Source organism: Aspergillus foveolatus (assembly GCF_047715535.1).
Source record: "Aspergillus foveolatus strain CBS 279.81 unplaced genomic scaffold BDW70scaffold_18, whole genome shotgun sequence".
In the NCBI taxonomy this organism is placed as follows: domain Eukaryota; kingdom Fungi; phylum Ascomycota; class Eurotiomycetes; order Eurotiales; family Aspergillaceae; genus Aspergillus; species Aspergillus foveolatus.
The window spans coordinates 412555-435585 of NW_027396082.1; the positions used below are offsets into that span (position 1 = coordinate 412555).

Genomic DNA, 23031 nt, shown 5'->3' on the forward strand with positions numbered 1-23031 from the left:
CCAAAATTGTCCGTGCTATCCCATTTGCATGGCCGATAACCATGTAGTAAACGCAATACCCTTTTCTACTGCTGGTTGTTCAATCGTCGACAGAATCTAGTTGCTTAAAGTGTACTTTGCCTACGTACTTGTCACGGATGACAGGGAGAGATTGCAAGTGACAATGTGGCATACCCTCCTGAAAATCCACAATTTCTCTGGATCACTGGTTCCCCGTCAACTCAGTAATTGCGCCCCTGGCACACTGGACCTCATTCCTCCATAGCTCCCTCATTCCCCCTCTTCTTCCTAACCCAAGCAACAAAATCATCCAGCGTCCCAGGCCAAGCCCCATCCTCACTCCACCACCCAAACGCCTCATCCTCGTGGGTTTTGCGCATAAATACTTCGACCTGCTGCCACAAATCCTTGTTGACGGGCTTTTTGCCACGTTTTTCAAGGAACTCAACCCACCAGTCCAACCAGGGAGTTGTCGTCGTGTTCCAGGCAATTCCGCCCTTTGGCGTCGTAAAGAAGAGATTCCACTGTTCAACGGCGATTTCGAATTGCAGGTTGCGCTGGCCCTGCACTAGGCAGAGGGGAAATGTGTAGCGGTAGACTCGGCGGAAGAGGTCGGGTTCCGATGGGATGCGTGTACGGAGGTTTGCGGCATGGGCGGCCATTTTGGCGATGGAGTCGCATCTGATCTTGTTAGATTGGTTTCTCTCTGGTGTGCTGCAAGTACTGGTCCTTACTGGACGGATCTCCAGCCGTTTAGGAAGCCTTCGCGGGTGAATTCGCCCATGGACGGTGATTGGAGAAGCTCAGCAATGGCGAGACAAGTAACTTCATCTAGCTCGACCTCGATATCCCCTAGGTAGCGCATGGCGCCTTCAATGCCAATAGTATCTGGATTTTCTTCCGGTGAATCTGCAAGCAGTTAGCTTGGGTCCTGTACTCATGCTGGCCGTTTGAGGATATACCTCGGTACTGATCAAAGATCTGGTTGATAGCGGCCGTCGAGCCGCCTCCGCCCCCAGAACTTTGAAAATACCTGAAACTTCCTATCAGCATATGCATACCACGAAACTCTTTCAGCAGAAACGCGAAGCTATAGAGATACAATATCCAGTCCGCCTGTGCATCATTACCAGCGGGCAAGCCCCGTACTAGCTTTTGGAAGATTGATATACGAAGCGCTGCTTCGCGCACACCAGCAGTTGCACAAGGCTAGATGGAAGCAGCCTCCCGCCCTAATTCACACTAGAGCAGAAGGAGAATATCAAAACTAGGAATGCGCGAAGACCTAGCATAGGATACCATCTAAGCACGGTAAGCCACGGTATAGCTTCCAAATGATGGCCCGCTCATAGCCTGAGCTATGTAGGCATAGGATCGCGTAGTGCAACATAGGCTTTGCCTTGTTAAGAGCCTGAAGGGTACAAGGCCACGCAATTCCTGATCTTAGCTTACGCGGAAGATCAAGCCCATAAATGCCGGTGCAATGCGGTTTTTAAATCTACGCAAAGACGCCCAAATGCTGGTGTGGAAGATGCATTTCCTGGCTTGGCTGCGTGATGGAGAGAAGAGTGTAGAAAATGGCTCAGAAGCAAGAATAGATGGCCGACTTACGCATCGATAGCCTCTTCAGTGTTCCATCGGCTTTGCCTCAGAAACTGTTCACCAATATGTCAGTATATTTGCCATCACGTGATGTATAATCTTTAAGTGTTGGAGATGTTTAGGGTCATATCTAGAGAAGGGGGATGAGATGAACGAGACTAATTGCAGAAATTACCTTTGCAGCTGTTGTATTATTGGCCTGTGTGAAGCTCACAAACTGAGTTATTTGCTGCTTCTGGGCGGCAGTGTATGGCGGCATGGCGGGGTGAACAGGCGAGGGGTAGAGACAATCTTCTAAGTAGGCTGACGACAACTGACGATGACAGGCAGAGATGATGCACTCGCCCAGACGTTTGGTAAATGTTATATGTGAGTAGGACTGCCTGGAGAAAGCTAAGAGCTAATAAAAAGACCAGGTCATGCCTTGGACTCACTCGAAGATTCACGCACTGCGCCAGCTGCTGACTGATCCAGGCACGTGCTATTCAGGGCTCCTTCCTAGTAATTATGCCCAAGCAATCCAGCATCTGGAGGGTATTTTCTTCAGGTTTGGAGTAATTCTAGCTACCAGGCTTCATTATCACATCAGACAGTGCAAAAAAAAAATACCTTTTCCCTAAAAGAATCTGGTACTTGCTCTGCCTTCCAGCTGACCGTTCAGAGTAAACAGCGGTGGATCGGCGACTAGCGGGAGTTCTTGGCGCTGGAAAAATAGCAAAAAAAGTTTCCAGATCATCAAGACTGGTGCACTCCTATTTTCAGCTTTAGTCTCGACCCCAGACGGACTTTTACAGATGGCTCCCGGACGGACGACAAAACGGAGAAGGGTCAGCCCACCGGGTGAAGATGAGAACGTTTCCAATCGCAAGGGCGACTTTTATTCCCACGCCGCCGAATGGGACCTCGAACAAGACTACGAGCAGCGGCCGCGCAAGCTGAACAAGAAGGAGAAGGAAAGGACCAGGCTTCCGATTAAGACTGCGGAGGGTTTTCAAAATGTCGAAGCATCCGAATCTGAGGCCGAAGACGATGACAGTTTCCTGGCGACTGACGACGACGACATGGACGTGGACGGCGACGCGGAGGTAGACGAAACAGAGGAAAGCGAGGAAGAGGCGCCGAAGATTCCATTGAAGCAGCAGATTATACAAGCGAAGGAGGAAATCGCTCGAACGGCAACGCTGATCAACGAAGACCCCGAAGAGCATATTTCGTCGTTCAAGTTGCTGGCTGAGATGGTGGATGGCGGATCACACGTTGCGGTCAAGAAACTGGCTCTTGCAGCGCAGGCTGCGATCTACAAGGATGTCATCCCGGGATACCGAATCCGTCCGCTGAGCGAAGAGGAAGCGTCCGCGAAAGTCTCGAAAGACGTGCGCAAACTGCGGAATTACGAACAGTCTCTGCTGTCAGGCTACAAACATTACATTCAGAAGCTCCTGGCTTTTACGAAGCCTTCAAAAGAAAAGACAGGTACTGATAACGGAATGAAGACCGTTGCGATAAATTGTGCCTGCAACCTGATTCTCTCCGTACCGCATTTCAATTTCCGCACCGAGCTACTGAGGATCCTTGTCAATCAGCTGGCCAGGAAGCGCGTTGATGACGACTTCGTGAAGTGTCGGGATACCCTCCAGGAAGTGTTCGCTCGGGACGACGACGGAATTGTTTCTCTTGAGGCCGTCCGCCTTCTCTCGAAAATGATGAAAGCCAGGGACTTTAAAATCCACGGCAGCGTCCTGGATACATTCCTTCACCTCCGACTGCTCCGCGAATTCTCTTCAAAGGGTTCAAGGGACCGAGTAGACCGTGACAATGAGGAAGAAACTTCTGGCGGCAAGAAAATGAAACAAAAGAAAGAATGGCGCACGAAGCGAAACCGCAAGCTCGAAAAGGAACGCAAGGCCGTGGAAAAGGACATGAGAGAAGCCGACGCTCTCGTCTCGCACGAGGCCCGCGACAAAAACCAAGCTGAGACACTCAAGCTCGTCTTCGGCATCTACTTCCGCATCTTGAAACTCCGCGTCCCGAATCTCATGGGTCCTGTTCTAGAAGGTCTCGCCAAGTACGCCCACATGATCAATCAGGACTTCTTCGGAGATCTCCTAGAAGCCCTCAAAGACCTCATCGGACACGCCGAGGACGACGAGCTCAACGCGGCCGACGACAACGAAGACGATGAACACATCAACTCCGCCTCTTCGACAACTCGCGACTCCACCCGCGAATCCCTCCTCTGCACCGTTACAGCCTTCGCCCTCTTGGAAGGCCAAGACGCCAGCAAAGCCGCCGCAGCCTTGCACCTCGACCTCAGCTTCTTCATTAAACACCTCTACCGCTCCCTCTACACTCTCTCCACAAATCCCGACGTCGAATTTAACCCCAATGCCTCCAACGCCCTCCGCCTCCCTGACCCTTCCTCGCAACAACAGCAACAGAACGCCCAAGACCGCAAGAAAAAAGTAAATTTCCAAACGCCCATCGTCCTCCTCCTCCGCTGCCTCAATGCCTCCCTCATCTCCCGCGCAAACGGCCTCCCCCCGCCTGTTCGCCTTGCGTCTTTCGCGAAACGCCTCATGACGACGACCCTCCAAGTTCCTGAGAAGTCAGCCCTTGCGACATTGGCGCTGCTGAATCAAGTAGCTAAGCATAATGCGCGCCGGATTAGTTCGCTGTGGTATAGCGAAGAGCGGAAGGGTGATGGTGTGTTTAACCCCTACGCAACGGACTTCGAGGCGACAAATGTGTTTGCAGGGACAATTTGGGAGGGAGAATTATTGAAGTTGCATTATTGTCCAGATGTTAGGGAGGCTGCTGCGGGCGTTGAGAAGATGATCGCTACAAGGGATTAGAGTGTAAATCGTCACATTATGTTTACTGTATAGAAGAAAAGGATATTTCATTTGTTCGTTGAAAGCACGCACATGCAATGGTTCTGTTAGGCAACACTCCAGTACTGGACTCGACTTTGTATGTATGTTTCATGGCCTCTGAATGATTAATTACACCTGAATGTCCTTTTCTAACTTTTGAACAGATAACTACTTCTCTCTCTTAAGAACAGGGACATCCGTCAAGACTTTAAGACGTAAAAGAGAAGGTCAGAAGTAAGAAATGCCCTGAATAAACTCAACTGGAAGTGAGAGCAAAACAAACCAAAAACTCATACAGAAATCTCACCTGATGCCACATCTTCCCTTCGCAAACCCTACCGATGTCACTATCCATATTCTTATTCCACTACGAGTACCACTAAGCCGCAGAAGGTGAGGAGAAATTCATCTCGAGAGCCCATGACAACCTTCTCTGGAAAATCAGTCCGTCATTCGTCATGCAAGGACGCAAGGGCAAGAGAACGCAGCAACATTTAAAAAAATAGATGCAGGTACCAGAGAACAGACGGAAACGCCACCAATATGATAGCAAGCGCTGACCCAATCCAGCTCAACCAAGAACACAACACAGGCCTATCGATTCAGTCGCAGGTATTCAAGAAGGGGAAGGAAACATGCGGAGTCAAAAGAAGCCACCATCCGGATAATTAGTGTCCATGGGCATATTTATATTTCCAAACCAGTCGATGCCGACGCCATCGAGCTGATCAGAGATACTGCTATGGCCGTGTCCGTGGCTGAGACCATTATTTTCACCAGAAAGAGCAGGTGAGAAACCTGGAGGTGGAGCGAAGAACTGCGGCTGTCCAACTCCTAGTCCCTGGCCCTGAGAGGGAAGAGAAGGGGACGAAGGCAGCTGAGGATAATGCATGCTAGATTGGTATTGTCTGACATCGTGGAAAGATGCAGAAGAGCTGGTAGCGACGGATGTGGCAGAAGCATAGGGGTTAGGACCATCAAAGGATACAAATGATGGAGGGGGAGAGGTGGACGTGGAGGGCGAGTCTCGATTGCCTAGATTCTGAAGGGGGTGGGAGATGTGATGAGGGTTACTTTGTCCCTGTGCCTGTATTTGTGTGGATTCTCGAGGATGGTGGTTTAGCTGTGCAAGGCGCTCACGTTCTGCCATGACCTGCCTCTGCTGGGAGCTCCGGAGCGCAGGATGAATCATACTTGGGCTCTCTTGCCTTTGAATCTGCGCACCCTCGAGGGCATTAGCTGTCGCATTACTTGATGTGGTGGACGTAATCGAATCGAGAGGGGCAGGCGCAGCACGCGTCTTCGAAGGGGTCGATATTGTGAAAAGAGAGTTTTGGCACTCCTGGCTGCTGACCGATTTGGTCTCCTTCGTGCGACGAGGGGTGCGAAGAAATCTGCTTCCCAATTGATTGTCACCATCACACTTCCGGCGAAAACTGAAGACGCTCCCTTTCTTCTTGGGAGTTTTTAAATTGTCATTGCTGGAAACACGGCGGGGTTTGCTTTCTGACTCACGCTGTGGACTGGACGGCCGGTTGGTATCTGAGTTCTCTCTTTGGCCGCCTCCGCTGGCAGATGGAGATTCTGAGATAGGCATCGGACCGGAGATACGCAACTTGCCAGCCTTTCCCTTAGGGCTTCCAGATGATTCTTCGCCAGGGTTTTCACAGGCATCTCTCTTGGCTGGAACGGGAGAAGCGACATCATCATTTCGAGGTTTCGGGGTACTATAGGCAGCAGTAGGTGTTGGGACGCCGTCGCTTATGTTCTGAGGAGTGGGTTCTTTGTCTGTCCTGGTTTCAGTTTGTCGTCCTGAATCGAGCTTGCCTTCCTGGTTCTCAGCAATCCCATTCCTATTGTCAGTAGGTTTTGTCAATGCGTCCCGTTTCGCAGACACCGGCCGCGACTTATTCTTGTTTTGATGCTGGTTTCTTTTTCCAATGGTCAGCTTGAGTCCTTCCTGGTCTCCTATGTGAGACGTGTCTGCTCTCGAGTCCTGGCCTTGGGCCTGGGCCTTTGTGTTGTCGTGGCTGGACAGAATCAAATCACTGAGCTCATCCTTCAGCTTGGCAACCTCCTGCTGGACGAAACTTTTCATTCTTTCTTCCACCAAGGAAGTCTCCTGACGGGCCAAGTATGCCTGGTTGCGAGCTTCCATGGAGATCTGAGATAGATTTTTCATGATATCTGCCTGGGTCGCGGAGCGAGTGTTGATCATTCGCGCCAGGTCAAACACGCTGTCGACCTGCTTCAAAATCTGGTCCGCGGACCAGTTGTTGCCGTTCTCAAAGGTTCTGGCAAGTCTGTTAACCGTGGTATCAAGATGATAATGAAGCGAATCAACATGCGAAGCGAGTTGCTGGTCCAAGGTCACCGTGTTCTGGTAGCCCGGATGCGGAGGGGGAGGAGCATACCCGCCATGACTGGTCACGCCGGTTAAATACTGCGCTTCATTGATAGCGTTGCTGTCCACTTGGTTGCTTCTCACTGCTCGGTCTCTGGACTTGAGGGGCAGGGGGGGAAGTGGCGGCTCCCGGGGATCCAAGAACATGTGGTCTTCATTCTGCTCTTCACGAGCCTTGTCCTTATAGTCAGAAGAGGAGACGATGAAAGGGTGCTTTGGCTTTATATCATTCTCCTCGGGAAGAGATGACTTTGCGGCCTTCCAGCCAACCTCTTTTGCCGTATCGTAGACGGACGGTGAGTATGCAGCAGCGTCGCTGCGAACAGAAATTGGGGGTGGGGTCCGAGGCGAGGAAGGCATCATGGTCTCGTTTTTATCAGCTTTCAAGCTCATAACGCGATCATGCACCCTGATTAATTCCGGTTGACCAGTATTATTGTATTCGCCGGTGCGTGCGGGAGGAGACGAGCCATCAAGCAGCATAGTCTCCAGGCGCGCGTTCGGCGTGCTTTGGCCAACGCCAGTATTGTGCACAAGGCTATGCTTGAACTTCGCTTCAGTCTTCCCATCGACGTCGCCCTTGGTGGGCGGAATCTGCACAGAGGGGCAAGACAAGATACTCTGCTTATCTGTGCTGGTAGTGTCACGAAATTCGGAGGTATGGGGTGGTGCAGAGTTGGGAATCACATCCCCGGTTCTGGTCTTAGGAACGTACAACTTTGCCTCACTGAAGGTATGTAAAAACTTGGACTGCTCCTCACTGTCAGAAGAAGTATGCTGGGCTTCACTGCCGGAGCTACCGCCCAATTTAGGAATACTGCTCATGGGAGGAATCTCTTTCCGGTACTCTTTGGCGAGATCTTTCAAGCTGAATTTGGACCGCAGCGTTGCTACCTTCGATTTCTTCTTTTTATCGGTTGAACCCGAGCTGCCATCTGAAGGCATAGAAGGCTCTGTGGTAGACCTCTTCTTGGTCACGTTAGGCTTGCTCATCACGCCCGGCTTGCCAGCTGTGGGCATCTCCTTAGGACTGGCGGGATGGGGTTCAGGCTTCGGCAGAGCCAGCTCAGCGTTGTTGTCTAAGCCCGAGGGCTTGGTGTTTGCGGAAGGCTTTCGTGTCGGCACTTGACCGGAGTTAACCATTGTCTTATGCAACTGCATCTTCTCATCGAGCGCGTGGAATGGACCAGTGAATACTTGCCTCTGTCAGGGTCAGATAGGCGCTGTTCTCGTTCTCTAGCTTTCATCTGAGCCCAGGCGTTGTGCTCGACGGGAGACATCGCAACGAGTGGTAGGCTCCAACTAGGCCAGAGTCTCAGCAGGAAAAATCGTAGATGCTGAAAATCAGGAGAAAATATGGCCTTGGTTGGTTGACAAGTGTAGTGAACTGCCTTCCTACCAATACAGACAGTGAACACAAATACCACAGCTGGCTGATTTGGTGAGAAGGTCAATGTGTTCCACAAAGAAGTGAGATGAAAACAAGCGAGCAAGAAAGAATTTTCAAAGAATCTGTTGCTGGGATATGAGGTTTGTTGATGCGCACATTTATTAGCATGGATAGAAAAGCGCGCATTTCTTTGCTGAAAATGCATTGAAAAACAGGGCGGCACAAGGGACGATAAACTTCCAACAGACATCCCGTAGTGACATCAGGTAGAGTCATACTGTAGTTAACCTTTAGGAAGGGCTTTCCGTGCACCTGGCATCCAATTGAGTAGATGATGGCATGATGGACGGAAAAGTTGGCCGTAAAGCTTGTTGAGAAAGGTGGGAGCACGTGGGGCAGCAGCACTGAGGATTGGATCTACGCATCTTGAGCGAGAAAAGGAGGTCAAATAATGGTCTTCGTTATCATCAACTATCATTAACATCAAGTCATCATTGCATCCGCGCGGGCAGCCGACTCGGTTAGCCTGCCTGCCTGATAAGTGATGCACGGACACGCCATTTTCAAAGAGTGGATATGGACTGAGTAGAGTAATTGGGCATCCAGTACATTCGTCATTTGGTATCAAATACAGGGAATTCGTCAAATCAAATGAGTGGCACAAACACGCAGTTTGGGGGATTAGGCGTTTCCTGGGGTATATAGAGCCTGCCAGAGGAAGGCTAGGAAAGGAGCAGCAACAACGATCATCAAGAACAGGTCCCTGAATCACATTAGCCCAAGTAAGACAAAGCATAACAGATTGCAAATTATTTCTCCAACACATCAAATCGGAAACATTCTCTAGTTCGCCCTCCCACGGCGGCGGAAGGGTGCAAATATAGAACCAATGAAATTAACAAACACAGCACGCAGGATGTTCTTCAACCAGCTGTCATTCTTGTGATTAAGAGAAACAGCAGTGACTGACCGGTTCTGGCTTGGGGATCGCGAATCATCTCCCTTGCTCGCCGCTGCGTCGTCCGCAGTCTCTTCCGTGGTCGAAGGTGGCTGAAGTGTCGCGGACGGGCCACTCTCTGTGGCAGTCTGTGTCTGGTTTTCTTGGTTCGCATTCTCAGGAGCCTTCGGAGCATTTTCTGTATGAACAGGAAGTTGCTCTGAGGATGGTTGCTCCAACTTCTTCAATAGCGCCTCACCATCGCCAGCCAGCGCAGCCAGTGCAGGGTCAGCCTCAGGCTGTTCATCAGTGACAGATGGCTGACGTTGCGCAGGTAGGGTGGCAGCATCTTTATCGGTCTCGTGCTGGCTTGGCTGAACCTCGCTTTCCTTTACAGGAGCTGCTGCAGGCTCTTCCTTGTGCGCAACAGCGGATGCTCCGGCAACAATTGCAGCGGCAGCGGCAGCGGCAGCGCCGCCAGCTATGACCTCAGAGGTGGGGAAGCTGTCTTGATCCTTGGAGACTTTCTCTTCCTCGACGTGTGCGGGTACTTCCTGGCTTGCACCAGCAGCCGAAGCGTCGGGGTTTTCGGCGGTTGTTTCTTCTGTGGCAGCCACGCTCACGACGGGCTGAACTTCAACGTCCTTGACTTCAACCTCGGATTCAACTGGCTCAGGAGCAGGGGGGTGTTGCTCGGCGACCGGCGTTGTTTCTTCAGGAGCTTGCTGAATAGTCTCCGGCTTGATTTCGGATGCGCTGACTTCGTCGAGTTTCTGCTCCTCAGACGCGACTGCGGGAGCTTCGGCAATAGCTGCTTCGTCCAGAGGGGCAGCTGGCTTTGAAGGGGCTTCGACCTCCTCACTCGTTTCGTGGGGAACAGTTGATGCACCAGCCTCAGTTGCAGGAGCATCCGCCGGGGGTTTCTGGGCCACTGGCTCTTCAACTACCGCCTCATCAATCTTTGCCTCAGCCGCTTCGGTAACCTCTTTCTTAATGAAAGCGGGCTCGTTTTCAGTTGTATCTGGCGTATTTTCCTCAGCAGCAGTCGTTTCTGTAGCTGCTTCTGCGACAGGCTCTTCGACGACTTCCACGGGGGACGCGTCCTTCGACGGCTCGACAGCTTCAGGTTCGACCTTGTCGGCTTCAACAGCATTTTCAGTGACAGATTCGGTTACAGGCTCATCCTTTTCAGTCTCAGCTGGTGTAGCCTCGACAGCAGTGGAGGAGTCCTCATCCACCGGTTTGCTATCTGGCTCCTCGGCTGCAGCTTCCTTTTTCTGTTCTTCAGCAGCATTCGGTGCAGCCTCAGCAGCAGTAGGCTCAATCTCGGGTTCTGCTGCAACAACAGGAGCAGTCGCGGTAGTGTCGTCCGTGGCCGCCTCCGGCACTGGCTCTGAAGCAGGTTCTGCAGAAGTCAATTCGGTAGCGTTAACTGCATCTGTTGCGGAGGGTTCTCCAGTAGGTTGTTCCTCGACATTGGCTGGAGCTGCTGTCTCATCGGGGAGTTGTTTTTCAACAGGCAGCACCTTTTCAGCAGTTTCAGCGGGAGCAGGTTCTGTTTTACTGGCTTCCAGAGTAACGTCGGTGGATTCGGCGGGAGCAATCTCTGCAGGACTGGTCTCTGGTGTCTTGCTCTCCTCGGCAACCTCAACCTCAGATACCTCAGGTGCAGCAGCTTCATCGGGTTTCTCGGTGCCAAGCTCGCCCACGGTAGTCTCTTCCTTAGAAACCCCTTCTACGGGAATTTCGGATACAGCCTCCTCAGTGGCAGGCTTTTCAGTGGGCGCTGCGGCGATTGCCTCCGGTGTTGCGGTGGACTGAGTCTCGCCTGGAGCCTCTGCGTCAACTGGTTTTTCAGAGGCGCCATCTACTGTTTCCGGCTGCTCTTCCGCGGGCTTATCGTAGGCAGCCTCGGTAACTTCTTCCGTCACCACGGTCTTCACGGTAGGCACTTCAGTGGATACCTCACTTGCTGGTTCTTTAGATGATTCGGTAGTGGCGAGTTCAGTCGCCGATGGTGCATCAGCGGTCTCGGCTGCGGGTTCCTGTGTTGCGGATTCCACAGGCTCTTCTGTTGGCCTGGAGTCCACTGGAGCTTCAGCGACAGCCTTGTCCGCCGCTTCCTCTGAGGATTTTAGCACTGCTGGGACCTCAGTTTCGGAAGCCTCTGTGGCTCCCTCGGCAGGTACGTCCTTCGACTCTGTTACCGAATCTGCGGCTGACTCTTCGACCACGGTCTCCTTACCCGGCGCCTCCGTAGATTCCGCAGTGGCGATGGGCTCCTCAGTTTTAGGCTCAGTCAAAGCTTCCTTCTCTGCAGCCGGTGCTTCTGAAACATCCTCGACGGCGGCGTTTACCTTAACGGGTTCAGAAGCAGATTCGGCGGCGGTTTCTGTGGCCTCCTTCGGCTCCTCAGTTTCAACTGCCACATTTGCAGGTTCAGCAGTAGATTCGCCGGCGGCTTCTGTGGCTTCCTTCGACTCCTCAGTCTCGACTGCCACATTTGCAGGTTCAATCACAGGCTCAGCAACGGCTTCTACGGGCTTTGGCTCTTCGGTCGTGGCTTCGTTCTCAGGTTCCTCGGTTGAAACGGGGTTTTCAGGGACAGCCGCCTCTGCGGGCTCAGTACTTGCAATTTCCTTTGCAGGCTCATTGACAGCTTCAGCAGCGGCGACAGGTTCCTCACTCTTAGGCTCTTCAGAAGCGACTTCCTTTGCGGGCTCATCGACGGTTTCAGCAGCGGCGACGGGTTCCTCAGTCTTGGGCTCTTCAGAAGCGACTTCCTTTGCGGTTTCAGCGACTTCGTCGACAGTGGTCGATTCCTCTGCATTGGCCTCCTCCGTTGCGGCTTCCGCTTCGACAGCAGGCTCAACGGCTGCGGTCTCCACAGATTCAACAGCGTCAGTAGCGGTTGCCACCTCTTCAGCTTTAGAGTCCTCTGCGGCTTCCTTGACAGGCTCAGCAGTTTCAGGGGTGACAGCGGGCTCTTCCACCTTGCTCCCCTCTGCAGCCTCTTTTTGGGCCTCGATGGACTCGGCTGGTGCCGCGGTTTCCTCTGCCTTGGGCTCCTCAGTCACTGCTTCGGTAACTGGTTCCTCGGCGGCGACGGTCTCTGAGGAAAGAGTTTCGGGAGCAGATCCCTCGACTGCGGCTTCCCGGGTCAGCTGCTCAGCAGCACCTTCAGTAAGCCGTTCTTCGGAGGCCTTGGGGGCTTCTTCCACGGCATCGACGGCAGGAGACTCGGTCGTGGCTTCTTCAGCCTTGGTTTCTTTCAAAGGCTCCTTGTCAGCAGACTTTGCCTCCACCGTAGGCTCTTCGGTTTTTGCCTCCGCGGCGCTTTCTGTAGAAGACTTCTCCGTAGATTCGGCAGCCTGTTGCTCAGCCACAGGCTCCTTGACGGTTTCGGACTCGGCAGGTGTGCTTTCGGCTTCCGGCGTCGGTTCTGCAGCAGGCGCTTCGGGTGTATGTTCCTCGACCGATTCCACGGCTGCCTTAGTTTCTTCAGTAGTTGTTTCGGCAGATTTCTCAGCCGAAGATTCCTGCTTTTCGGGTTCAGCTTCCAGGACGGGTTCAGCCGCCGGCACTGCAGCTGCAGGCGTTGCCTCCGGCTCTGTTGGCTTGGATTCCTCGACCGACTGCTCGTCAGCAGCAGCCGCTTTCTCAGCGACTGGCTCCTTCTCGGTTTCTGCCGAAGTTTCGGTCTTTAAGTTAGCTTCAGCCTCATCAGCGGGAGTAGCGCTTGTGGCTTCCTGAACGGGCTCGGTTGCAGCCGGAGTTTCAGTTGACTTGCTTTCTGCGGGTGACTCCTCAACAGGCTCATTAACCTTCTCCTCTGCGGCTTCGTCTTTAGATGATCCCTCAACAGTCGGAGCATCAACAACTGGTGTTTCAGACGCGATCTCAGTCGTCGCTGGCTCGGCCACGGATGGTTTCTCGTCAGCCGCACCATCTGGTCGATTCAACAGTTCCAGGACAGGCTCCGACTTTTCCTCGACAGCAGGTTTGTCAGCCTTGACCTCGGTTGATGTCGGTTCAGCGACTGGAGCCTGCTCGGGTGTGACGCCGTTCGATTCGGGCTTCTCGGAGACAACGACAGCCGGCTCGGCTTCGGGGCCATCCGGCCTGGACAGCAGCTCCAATGCTGGCTCCGGCTTCTCGTCGACACCGGGATTCTGCTCCGCACCACGTTCCTTGTCCTCCTCAGTATGTGTGCCATTCTGCACAGGAGCATCATTCTTATCCTCGGCGGGGACGGCTCCAATGTCTTTGGCCAGCTCCTTCGCCTTTTCAGCCACCTGCTCAACGGCTTCGTCCGCAGAAATGGCGGGAGCGACGCTACTTGTGGTACCTGATTCCCAAATCTTATTAGCAATGGCCCCTAAAGATCTCGGATCGAATTGGATCACCTACCGTCCTTCGACTGCTCATCCGCAATGGGGACAGCGACGGCTTCACCAACTTGAGCGGCCATTATTATCGTAAACGGTCGTGAGATTCGCTAAAAATCAGACAAAGAGTACAGACGCGCGAGCGGAATTCTGAAATCAAGCTTGAGAAATCTCAACAATAACAAGACCACACTGGGGTATCCTAGACGAGATGGAGGAATAATGTACAGGCACACGACGAGGGGGCGGGGTGTAGACGAGGCGACGTCCCAAGCTCAACTTGGCACTGTCAATAGAGGATTAAAGAGTTAAGGTCGGGAGACGAGGTGATGGAGGAGCGATGAGATGGGAAGAAGCCTTCGAAAATGGATGAGGAGTGCTATCAAAGATCAGAGGAGGGGGAGAATGGACGATGGGAAACCTCAGAGAGCACGGGGAGGAAAAAAAAAAGTCAAACTGCCCAGGTCTCCACCACCGACAGGCGGCAGAGTCGCTCAGACACCGAGGGCCAACCTCTTTAGGCAGTGACTAGCTCCCTGCTAGTGGAGCAGGCCGTTAGCGGGCGGGGCTGCAGCACTTATCACCACAGTGATCTCTATTATGGTTTGCTTGCATTGGGCAGCTCTAAACAATCGCAGTCGCCCATCGGCCCGGTATCGACTCGAAGGGTGCTTGCAGCTTACAGCCAGCTTACAGCCGGCCCCCGGAATACAGTAGCTGGTTCAAAAGAGCTGATGGGGATACTGCAGGACCCGTTGACTGCAGCCCACACTGATCGAACCTCAACCAAACAATGGGTCAAAGAAATCTTTTAGTCGGAGACTGAGTTGTCTTTTGTCTTTTTTCTTGTCTGTCGCGATAGCGATGCAGATCGTCGCACCCAATTCTGGAAAATGCGGTGAGTTGGCGCCTGGAGGGCACCAATCACGCGCCGTGCAACAACTCTTCTGTCAACTCTTCTCAGTATACTTTTCGAGCCCAAGTGGTGCGCCCGAGGTGATCTGGTCTATCATTCGCTATATTATGCGTGGTCTTGGTCAAATATGTTACATTTAACATGAGATACAGGGAAAATGGGCAATCATTGAGGGGCTATCATCACAAGCCTGAGCAAGCTTGGTGAATGAATCGTCATAAAGAATGAATCGTCAGAGGCTCGAGGTGGCACCATTGCTGGCTGAGGACCCCCACCCAGCGATCATGCTACAGTGCTACTCAGAGGGCAGTCCTGCTAAGTCTACACCTCCAAGGTATCCTGAGTCGTTACTGACCCAAGACATATCCAAGCACATGCGTTGTCTTGCTTCAAGATTCACTAAACAGAACCTGCTTTTGTCCGATCGGAGGCCGCAATGGCAGGGTGTTTCGCAGGATCATGCAGGACTAAAGCACATAATCGGCATGACTTGTATATATCTCCACTTCTGCACATCCGGTGACAGTGGCAGTCGATACTCCGGATCGCCGTCACAGCCAACATCGGCGAAAGGGCTGCATATCTTGGTTTTGCCTGCAGAAGAAAACTCTTCCGACTTGATCCAAAGCAGTGTTTTTATTTTGTGGAGCAAAACAATCCAGAGCCGTGGAACTGCGCGGGTTCCTCGGTAAACAACGTCGAGCCACGGTCACACCGTGTTTTGTTCCTGTTTGGCCCGGACAGACGGCTCGTTTAGTTAGCAGTGGTAGTCCTGGTACTTGGTTCTCCAGCTGCTCTGCTTTAGCTGCTCTGCTCTATGACTCAAACATTGAGGATGGCAGTGACTCTATCGCGGCTCATTGGGCAGCACCCGCAATCGCGATCCCATTCAGGCAGCGGGTCTGTGACGAATTGTGGTCTTCATGGTCGGCTTTTGCCTCGACCTGGCTAGTTGTAGATTTCTACTTTGGATAGTATGCTTATGCTCTCCTAGGTATCTAGCTACCTACTCTGTAGTAGAGAGTGGTCCTCATACCTAGAGTGGATCTACCGTGGAAAAATACGAGCGCCTCCTTCCTGGCTGATCCGGACGTTGCTGCTATAGACGGTGAGCAGGCTAGTCAGGTAATCCGCTCATTGAAAATGATTCACTCACACCATTAAGGTGATTCACTCACTATTGATTGATTTACTCTCCTGGCCCTCTTCGTGTCAACAGTTTCTGTGCTTCAACAAGGGGATTAAGGTACCATATCAGAAGCTGATATCGGGCCTGGCTAGAACAGCCTGATCTGTGACGGGCGTAGGCAGTATTGTTTTTAACTGGATTCTTGTATTTGTGAGTATCATTGAGAGTAGTTTAAAAGAGTCAGGAGAGGGTGTCCTCTACTACCTATATTCCTAAGTTGGAGTCTATCAACAGTCACACCATGTGATCACTCCCGATCGTTATCCTAAATATTCAACGGTTAAGGGTATAGCGATAACATATTACGGGTATAGATCGTGATAAGTGACACTAAGCTTCTTGTTGCATCCAATCTGCAATAAGTACGTTATTTTCATGTCTCTAAATGTAGGTTAATATCAGTTTCATCAACAAAATCCTCCAGGATTGTCAGGCGCCATGATAGCTCCAAAGTCGCATTGCTCGATAACAGTATTAGGGGGCTCACTGCGAGTTCCTAATATCATAAAGCAGTGGTCCAACGTCCTAAGACAGTGAGATAAAGCACAGCTTTCAGACGAAGAGGGTGAGACAGGATTTTTATGGGTCTTATATCAACTACTAGGGCAGCTACACATTAGATATACCGGAAAGGCCCATATTATTCGCCCAGGCTAGCGGAATGGGTTACGCCGTTAGCTGCATACATCAGAGGATTCAGGGTTCTTTCGTGCATTATTCCAAGGGAAAGCCCTTTGAGGGGTGGTTTGAGGAATATGATTTAGACTCATTGGGGGATTGGTGTAAGCGCAAATGTTAGATAACTGGTCAACTACCTTCAGTCGCTTGAGAAGTGCTTTGTTCCTGTAACAACTGCGCGCACTGTAGGGGTCTTGATTACTTGTCTTGGCAGTCATGGGAGTCATCTAACGCCTGAATTTGAGAGTTGTGTGAGGAAAACAATATCGTGTGCATCTGCATGCCTCTCTATCGATTCAATCTGCTTTAAGCGGTAGCTATTGGTTGCTTTGGTTCATTAGAGCAGGAATATGAAAGCTCGCCAGGCAAAGATGTGCTTAGGGCCAACTATATCGACAAGCATGACTTCTTAATAGCCTATCCCACTGCGCGGAAGCAAGCCCTTATAGTCCAGATACTCAAGCGAACTTAAGGCAGCGGGAATACATCCTTTGATAGACAGGGTACTCTAACAGTTGAACTACTTGATGACTCTAACCACCCTCTAGCGGGGAATTGCGTTATAGAACAGAAAATGTATATTGACCAGCAGCAGGCGCCAAATCATTTGCTGAGTCCTCGTTGACGTCGTCATCTCCTAAATCGCCCTCTAGAAAAGCCTCTAGCAGCTCGGAGCTGTCGTTATCAGAGCCTCGATTATCAGAGGCCATTATCCAATGGCTATGTTGCTCCAGACGCACATTGGCAACATCCTGCGTCGACCAGGTGCGCAGGATTACCTTTTTCAGCCGAAGTGCGAATATCTGTTCTCCCGGGACCGTGCAACTGTGGGATGTATTGCGAGACCGTTCAAGACCTGCTGACAGTGCAATTTGCCCGGGATCTTGGAGTGGTGCTATATTGTCGGTGCCTGCTGGCATTGCAGGTGCAGACACTGCAATGCCACCCCCAAAATTCGACGCCAGCGCCAGCCCGTCTGAAATAGCCGCATCGAAAAGGGTGTGCAGACCGACAACAAAATAAACGCCATCATGATTCCCATCCTCGATCTGCTCCTGCAACCAGGTCCGTACCTGAAGCTCTTCGCACAGGCGCCGGAACCATGAACTTGGTTTGCGTAGGGTATAGACCCGACCCTTGCGCGCTGCCAGGGTGGCTTTTGCTTCGTCGGTTCGTTTGATTGTCCAAGTGACTATTCGAGAGAGCAATGCTTGAAAATTGTTATCGATTTGGCTGCCGAACGCGCTCGTGAAGTTATCGATCTCCTTGATGGTGAAATCTGTATCTTGTAAAGGTATGACGCTTTCTAGCGCGTCAAGGTCGATGTCTCTGATGTTGGGGATCAGGCTGGCGAGATGGACATCCTTTGGAGAGAAAAATGAGTGGCCGAGGATCGTCTGTGGTGCCATGTTTGGGTGTCACTAACGAGCGAGAAACAGGAGCTGATATCTTATATTGGAGGCTTAAGCAAGATCTATTGATATGTTTAGACGGTTGATTGCGTGTGCATTACCCCTCTTTTGCGTGATATGGCACTTAACAGGATCTAACGAGGACTAGCACGATGTGCCATATAGCAGCGCTATTCACCTTAGCTTCCTGCAGGGGGTGTGCCAGTACAGCACTAGGCGCTTACTGGAGTAGTTCCCCCCTGGATCGTCTATTCAACGCAGCTCGGGCGACTCGGACATCTTTTCCTACCTAAATGCACGATATTGCCACGATGAATGGCTCCCGCGTAGCTGCGCAGCTGGGTTTGCAAGGACGAGAGTTACTAGAAGATTACTACCGAACAGGCGAGACAGACTATCTCGAGGCTTCGATAGGTCACGCCCGACAGGCGCTAGAGATTTCGCTGCCTCACGAGCGATTCATCTACCTGAACGACCTTGGAAACCGACTTCGAGAGCGGTTCGAGGCGTGCCGCAATGTTGAGGATATCTCCGAGGCAATTGATCTCGTCATACTGTCGCTGCAGACCGTTAGCGAGCGTTCACTACATGTTAGAGTGCTCAATAACTTGGCTACTTTTCTCAGCGATCGATTTGAGTGGAGTCAGGATATCGACGATCTGGAACGCGGCATCACGGCTGCACGCCAGGCACTCGATCTCAGCTGTCCAGGTGACCAGGCAGAGAGTAAGAATAGTCTCTGTCTGCTCTATGGTTACCGCTACACCAAGCTGGGGGATTTGGATGACTTGGAGACGGCAACGCGGATGGCACATGAGGCAGTAGAGACGGCCGAGGACAAGGCGGACCTCGTGATATTCCTGGGTAACCTGGGCATTTGTTACGAGCGACGGTTCGAGAGACTAGGAGACCCAGCTGATATCGATAGAGCTGTTGATTGTGCACGAAGAACGGTGGACTTGGTTATTCCTGGGCGCCCAACAACCGATGGAGACGATGATGAGCAAGAGGAGGAAGAGGAGGAAGAGGAAGAAGAGGAAGAAGAGGAAGAAGATGGTGATGAGTATGGAAAGGATGATCTTCATAAGGACTATCCAATTGAACGCTCCCTATACCTAAAAAACCTTAGCAACGCGCTCGGGCGGCGATTCACAGTCTCCGACAGTCTGCGAGACCTCGAAGAAGCAATTAATCTTGGACGTGCTGCTGCCAAACTGATTCGCGGTCACTCACGATGGCCAGAGCTGCTTCACAACGTCAGCCTTCTGCTGGCGGACCGGTTCATGCGACTAGGGGATATGAAAGATTTACACAAGGGGATCAAGCTGGAAAAGAGCGCTGTTAAGGCTATTGCCCAGAAAGACCCTCGGTTGCTCACACATTGGGACCACTTGGGAACATTGTATGGGCAGAAGTTCGACTTCAGCGGCGAAATGAGAGACTTGAAGCAGTCTTTGAAATGGGTGCGGAAGACCCTGAACGCCTCCGCCTCCATGAGAAATAGCAATGATCTTGATACGGCTCAGTTCAAGTGGCATTTGGCTCTTGCCTTGAACCGCCGCTTCGAATACTCCGGTGAGGTGATGCATCTAGACCGTGCAATCTCTTTAGGGCTAGAGGTCCTGGAGAGCGTTGCGCAAGATGACCCCCGGCGAATTGATCTGATGCTGGATATCAGTGACTTTCAGTACTCTAAGTACATGAAGTCAGGGTCGAAGGAGCACTTTGATTCTGCAACTGCATTGGCTCAGCAAGCCATGGAGACTGACCTGCCTCACGGCCGTGATCGACCCCTTCAGCTATGCACTCTCAGTCGCCGATTCAAAGAACGTTACACTTTTAGCAATGATGAAAGCGACATCGAACGCTCGATTGAGCTTGCGCAGAAGGCAATTGAGTTGCTCTCGCCGGGACACCCCCAAACTCCATATTGCCTCTGGTTTTTGAGTCTTGCCTCTGAGACGCGATATCGGGCTGTGGGATCACTTTCCGACTTAGAAAGGGCTATCAGCATCAACCAAGATGCCCTTGCCACAGTCTCGCTTGGTCGTCTTGACCGGGTTGACATCCTGCACAGCTTAAGCGTGCAGCTTACCCACCGCTATGAGCAGCTAGGTGCGCTTGTTGATCTGGAGGAAGCGATCCACCTAATGCAAGAGTGCAAAGCCAACATGCCTGAGAGCAACAAAATCGGGCGGGTGGTGTGTCTAAAGGTCTTTTGTGATCAGCTTGGGTATCTCTTCGAACGAAATAGTGACGTGTCGACGTTGAAGGAAGCAATCACAACCGCGAATGAAGCGTTGGAGCTGTACACTGATGAAGATCCCACGAAAGTCAGCATTCTGAACAGCCTTGGGCTATTACTCAGAATGCGTTCTGGTGTTACGAACTCGCTGGGAGACCTTGAAACAGCAATAGAGGTACAACGCAAAGCTGTCCGACTCATTCCTGATGATAACCCAGAACGGAACATCGCTCTCTATAATGTCAGTGCCAGCCTGGCCGACCTTTACCGGCACAGAGGAGAGTCACGGAATATTACTGAGGCTCTTAAAATCGCATGGAAAGTGCTGGATGTGGCCCCTGAAAGCCACCCGAATCGCGCAATGTACCTGGATTTGGTAGCAATTCTCATGCAGGAGTTTCCGGACGACGCGGGCAGCATTCTTGCAGAAGGACATAGGCCTGTATCTCTGCTCATTGAGGCCCTACACCACGAGAATTCTCCTCCCCTGGACCGCATCAAGGCGGGCCAACATGCCTTCCACTCCTGTGTCAGAGACGGGGCCTGGAGCGCTGCAAATTCAGTCGCAAGGGATGTTGTAGCGCTCTTTCCACTGCTGGTTCCTCGCTGGATGAACAGAGCTGACCAGCAACATCTGCTAAAGAACATCTCCCACTTCACATCACTGGCCGCCTCCGTTGTCCTTCAAGTAGACGGGTCGCCGGCAAGCGCCCTGCAGATATTGGAGGCTGGGAGAGGAGTCATTGCTGGCCTCACTGTCGACCTCAAGGCAGACATTTCTGCTCTGAAAGAATCAGAACCTGCACTCTATCGAGAATACGCTCAGCTCCGTCGGCGGATCTTACTCCCCATAGCATCGTCGCTCACAAAGGTGGCAGAAACTACCCAGCCCGTTTCCACACGGAGACTGCGCCAAATCCCATCTCGTATCAATACTGCTGGTCTTGAGCGGGCCGATTGTTTAAGAAATCTTGAGGAGCTAGAAGACAGGATCCGTGCAGTGCCCGGATTTGAGCACTTCCTTGAACGCTGGTCTGAACAGGACTATATCTCGCTTGCCTCCTCTGGACCGATCGTGACCTTTAACGTCACCGAACACCGAAGCGATGCGATATTGATTACCAGTACAGGTGTCACAAGCATTCGATTGGAGAGGCTTCACTTTCAGGACGTCAAGACCTATGTTCCAAAGGTTATCGGTAAGAACCAGCTTTCGAAGGGTCGAGCAAGCACGAGGAAACAACGAAATCAAGAGCTTCAGAACATCTTGCAGTGGTTGTGGAATACTGCCGTGCTACCCGTACTAACAGAGCTCAATCTGTATACCGATCGCCGTCATTCTGAGACTGATATTGCCTTACCGCGCATCTGGTGGATGACAAGCGGCTACATGGGCCTTTTTCCCATGCATGCGGCCGGCGACGGAAATGGGACAGTAGCAATGGATTATGTCGTCTCCAGTTACGTCGCAACCCTTCAGGTCCTGAGATTTTCTCAAAGCAGGCACTGCGAACGCTCGCAAGACGTCGGCCTGAAGATGCTCGTCGTCCCTGCACCCGAGAAAGAACATCAGAAAGACCTGGACAGTGAGGCAGAAATACAGGCAATCGAAGATAGCCTGAAAGATATTGTCTCGTACAGGATCCTACACAAGCCTTCCAGAGCAGACGTTCTGTCACAGCTTCCCAACAGTCACCTCCTGCACTTCTCATGCCATGGAGAATCTAATGCGGTGGATCCCTCAAAGAGCGCTCTCATACTCGCCCAACCATCAGGATATGAGACCGACGATGCAGAAAGAGACAACGCAACCCCTGTGTCCAATCTCACCGTGCAAGATCTGGCAAGCATTAACCACGACAAGGCGCAACTCGCATACCTCTCTGCTTGCTCGACGGCTGAAAACTCCTCAGAAGATCTCTTGGACGAGGTGATCCATATTGCAAGCGCTTTCCAGCTCATTAGTTTTCCGCACGTCGTCGGGACACTATGGGAAATTCGCGATATTGCCGCTGTGGCCGTGTCTAGACTGTTCTACGAGCAATTGGGTCGGCGAGTAGCTGCGGGCGAGAACTTAAGTACGAATATTGCCCATGCTCTGCATGAAGCTCTGAAGCGATATAGAAGTACTAAACGGGTGGCCCGGAGCAATGATGTTCTTTCTTGGGTTCCCTTCATTCATATGGGGGCGTGAATCGCGTGGTTGTTCTGCTTATATCATACGGCTAGCTATACACATTATACATTGCTTATTGCAGAAGACTGTAATGCTGCAGGTATATGGGCTGTTTCACTCCGCAGGAAGACTACGGAGACGACTGGAAGATAGCATTAGACTCAGCTGATAGGATGAGAGACTGGCATTTTAAGTCTGAGCGGCTGCGCCCAAAGCTGGGTTCATGCACAGCAGAACTCTGTTTCTGTTATCGACTGATGGCTATAATGACTGGAAAGCTCAATCGATATTGTTTATTTGATGACCAGAAATCCCGAAGCCGACGTCCATATAACGGCAATCAACGGCATACCGGCCTGTTGGATGTTTTTCCTTACGGCGGGTGTGGAGATGCGCCATGTTATGTACTAACAGGACATGCCAGCCAAAATATGACCCCACGGCTTAATTCAGGAGTGACTACGCAACGCTGCCATTGCAGGACCAAGGGGTGCAGTCAAGTATCCTTTAGGAAATGGACGTGGGTACAACGTGGACTGGCTGACCCTATGGGCTTCACGCCGTTGACATTTATTGTTGTCGAACGAGGCCATGCGGATATCATTGCATTATTGCTGGAAGAAACGATAGCATAGACATTTAGATTTCGAGGACATGGCAGCTTTCTTCTGGACTGCAAGAGCTGGAAATTTGGTGATTGTCCGCGTTTCCATAGCCCAGGGTTCCGATAAGACAAAGCTGACCGTGGTGGTGAGCCCAGGCAGTAAGGATCCTTTTAAAAGCTGATGTGGATGCGTGAAAACCCGATGTAAACAGAACTC

The 23031-nt window shown here is 51.7% G+C and overlaps 5 protein-coding genes across 5 annotated transcripts; 2 read left to right on the plus strand and 3 right to left on the minus strand.

The window, feature by feature from the left end:
• Positions 1-55: 55 nt before the first annotated feature.
• On the minus strand, positions 56-1987 carry BDW70DRAFT_134563 (DCN1 family protein). Its single transcript, XM_073736532.1, has 5 exons — positions 1778-1987; positions 1612-1655; positions 963-1033; positions 735-909; positions 56-681 (listed from the first exon to the last, which is right to left on the minus strand). Exons 1-5 carry the CDS (start codon positions 1859-1861, stop codon positions 252-254), a joined length of 804 nt encoding a protein of 267 aa, XP_073596990.1. The 5' UTR covers positions 1862-1987; the 3' UTR covers positions 56-251.
• Positions 1988-2364: 377 nt separating this feature from the next.
• Positions 2365-4569, plus strand: BDW70DRAFT_167318 (nuclear export protein Noc3). The gene has a single exon (XM_073742196.1). The coding sequence runs from the start codon at positions 2397-2399 to the stop codon at positions 4452-4454; it is 2058 nt and encodes a 685-aa protein (XP_073596991.1). The 5' UTR covers positions 2365-2396; the 3' UTR covers positions 4455-4569.
• A 549-nt stretch (positions 4570-5118) lies between these two features.
• Positions 5119-8022, minus strand: BDW70DRAFT_159172 (uncharacterized protein; the record flags this gene model as incomplete). The annotated part of the gene is made up of 1 exon (XM_073740651.1): positions 5119-8022. One exon carries the CDS (start codon positions 8020-8022, stop codon positions 5119-5121), a length of 2904 nt encoding a protein of 967 aa, XP_073596992.1.
• An 8915-nt stretch (positions 8023-16937) lies between these two features.
• BDW70DRAFT_167321 (uncharacterized protein) lies at positions 16938-17892 on the minus strand (the record flags this gene model as incomplete). The annotated part of the gene is made up of 1 exon (XM_073742197.1): positions 16938-17892. Exon 1 carries the CDS (start codon positions 17784-17786, stop codon positions 16938-16940), a length of 849 nt encoding a protein of 282 aa, XP_073596993.1. The 5' UTR covers positions 17787-17892.
• A 208-nt stretch (positions 17893-18100) lies between these two features.
• BDW70DRAFT_159175 (CHAT domain-containing protein) lies at positions 18101-22228 on the plus strand (the record flags this gene model as incomplete). Its single annotated transcript, XM_073740652.1, has 1 exon — positions 18101-22228. One exon carries the CDS (start codon positions 18101-18103, stop codon positions 22226-22228), a length of 4128 nt encoding a protein of 1375 aa, XP_073596994.1.
• Positions 22229-23031: the final 803 nt, after the last annotated feature.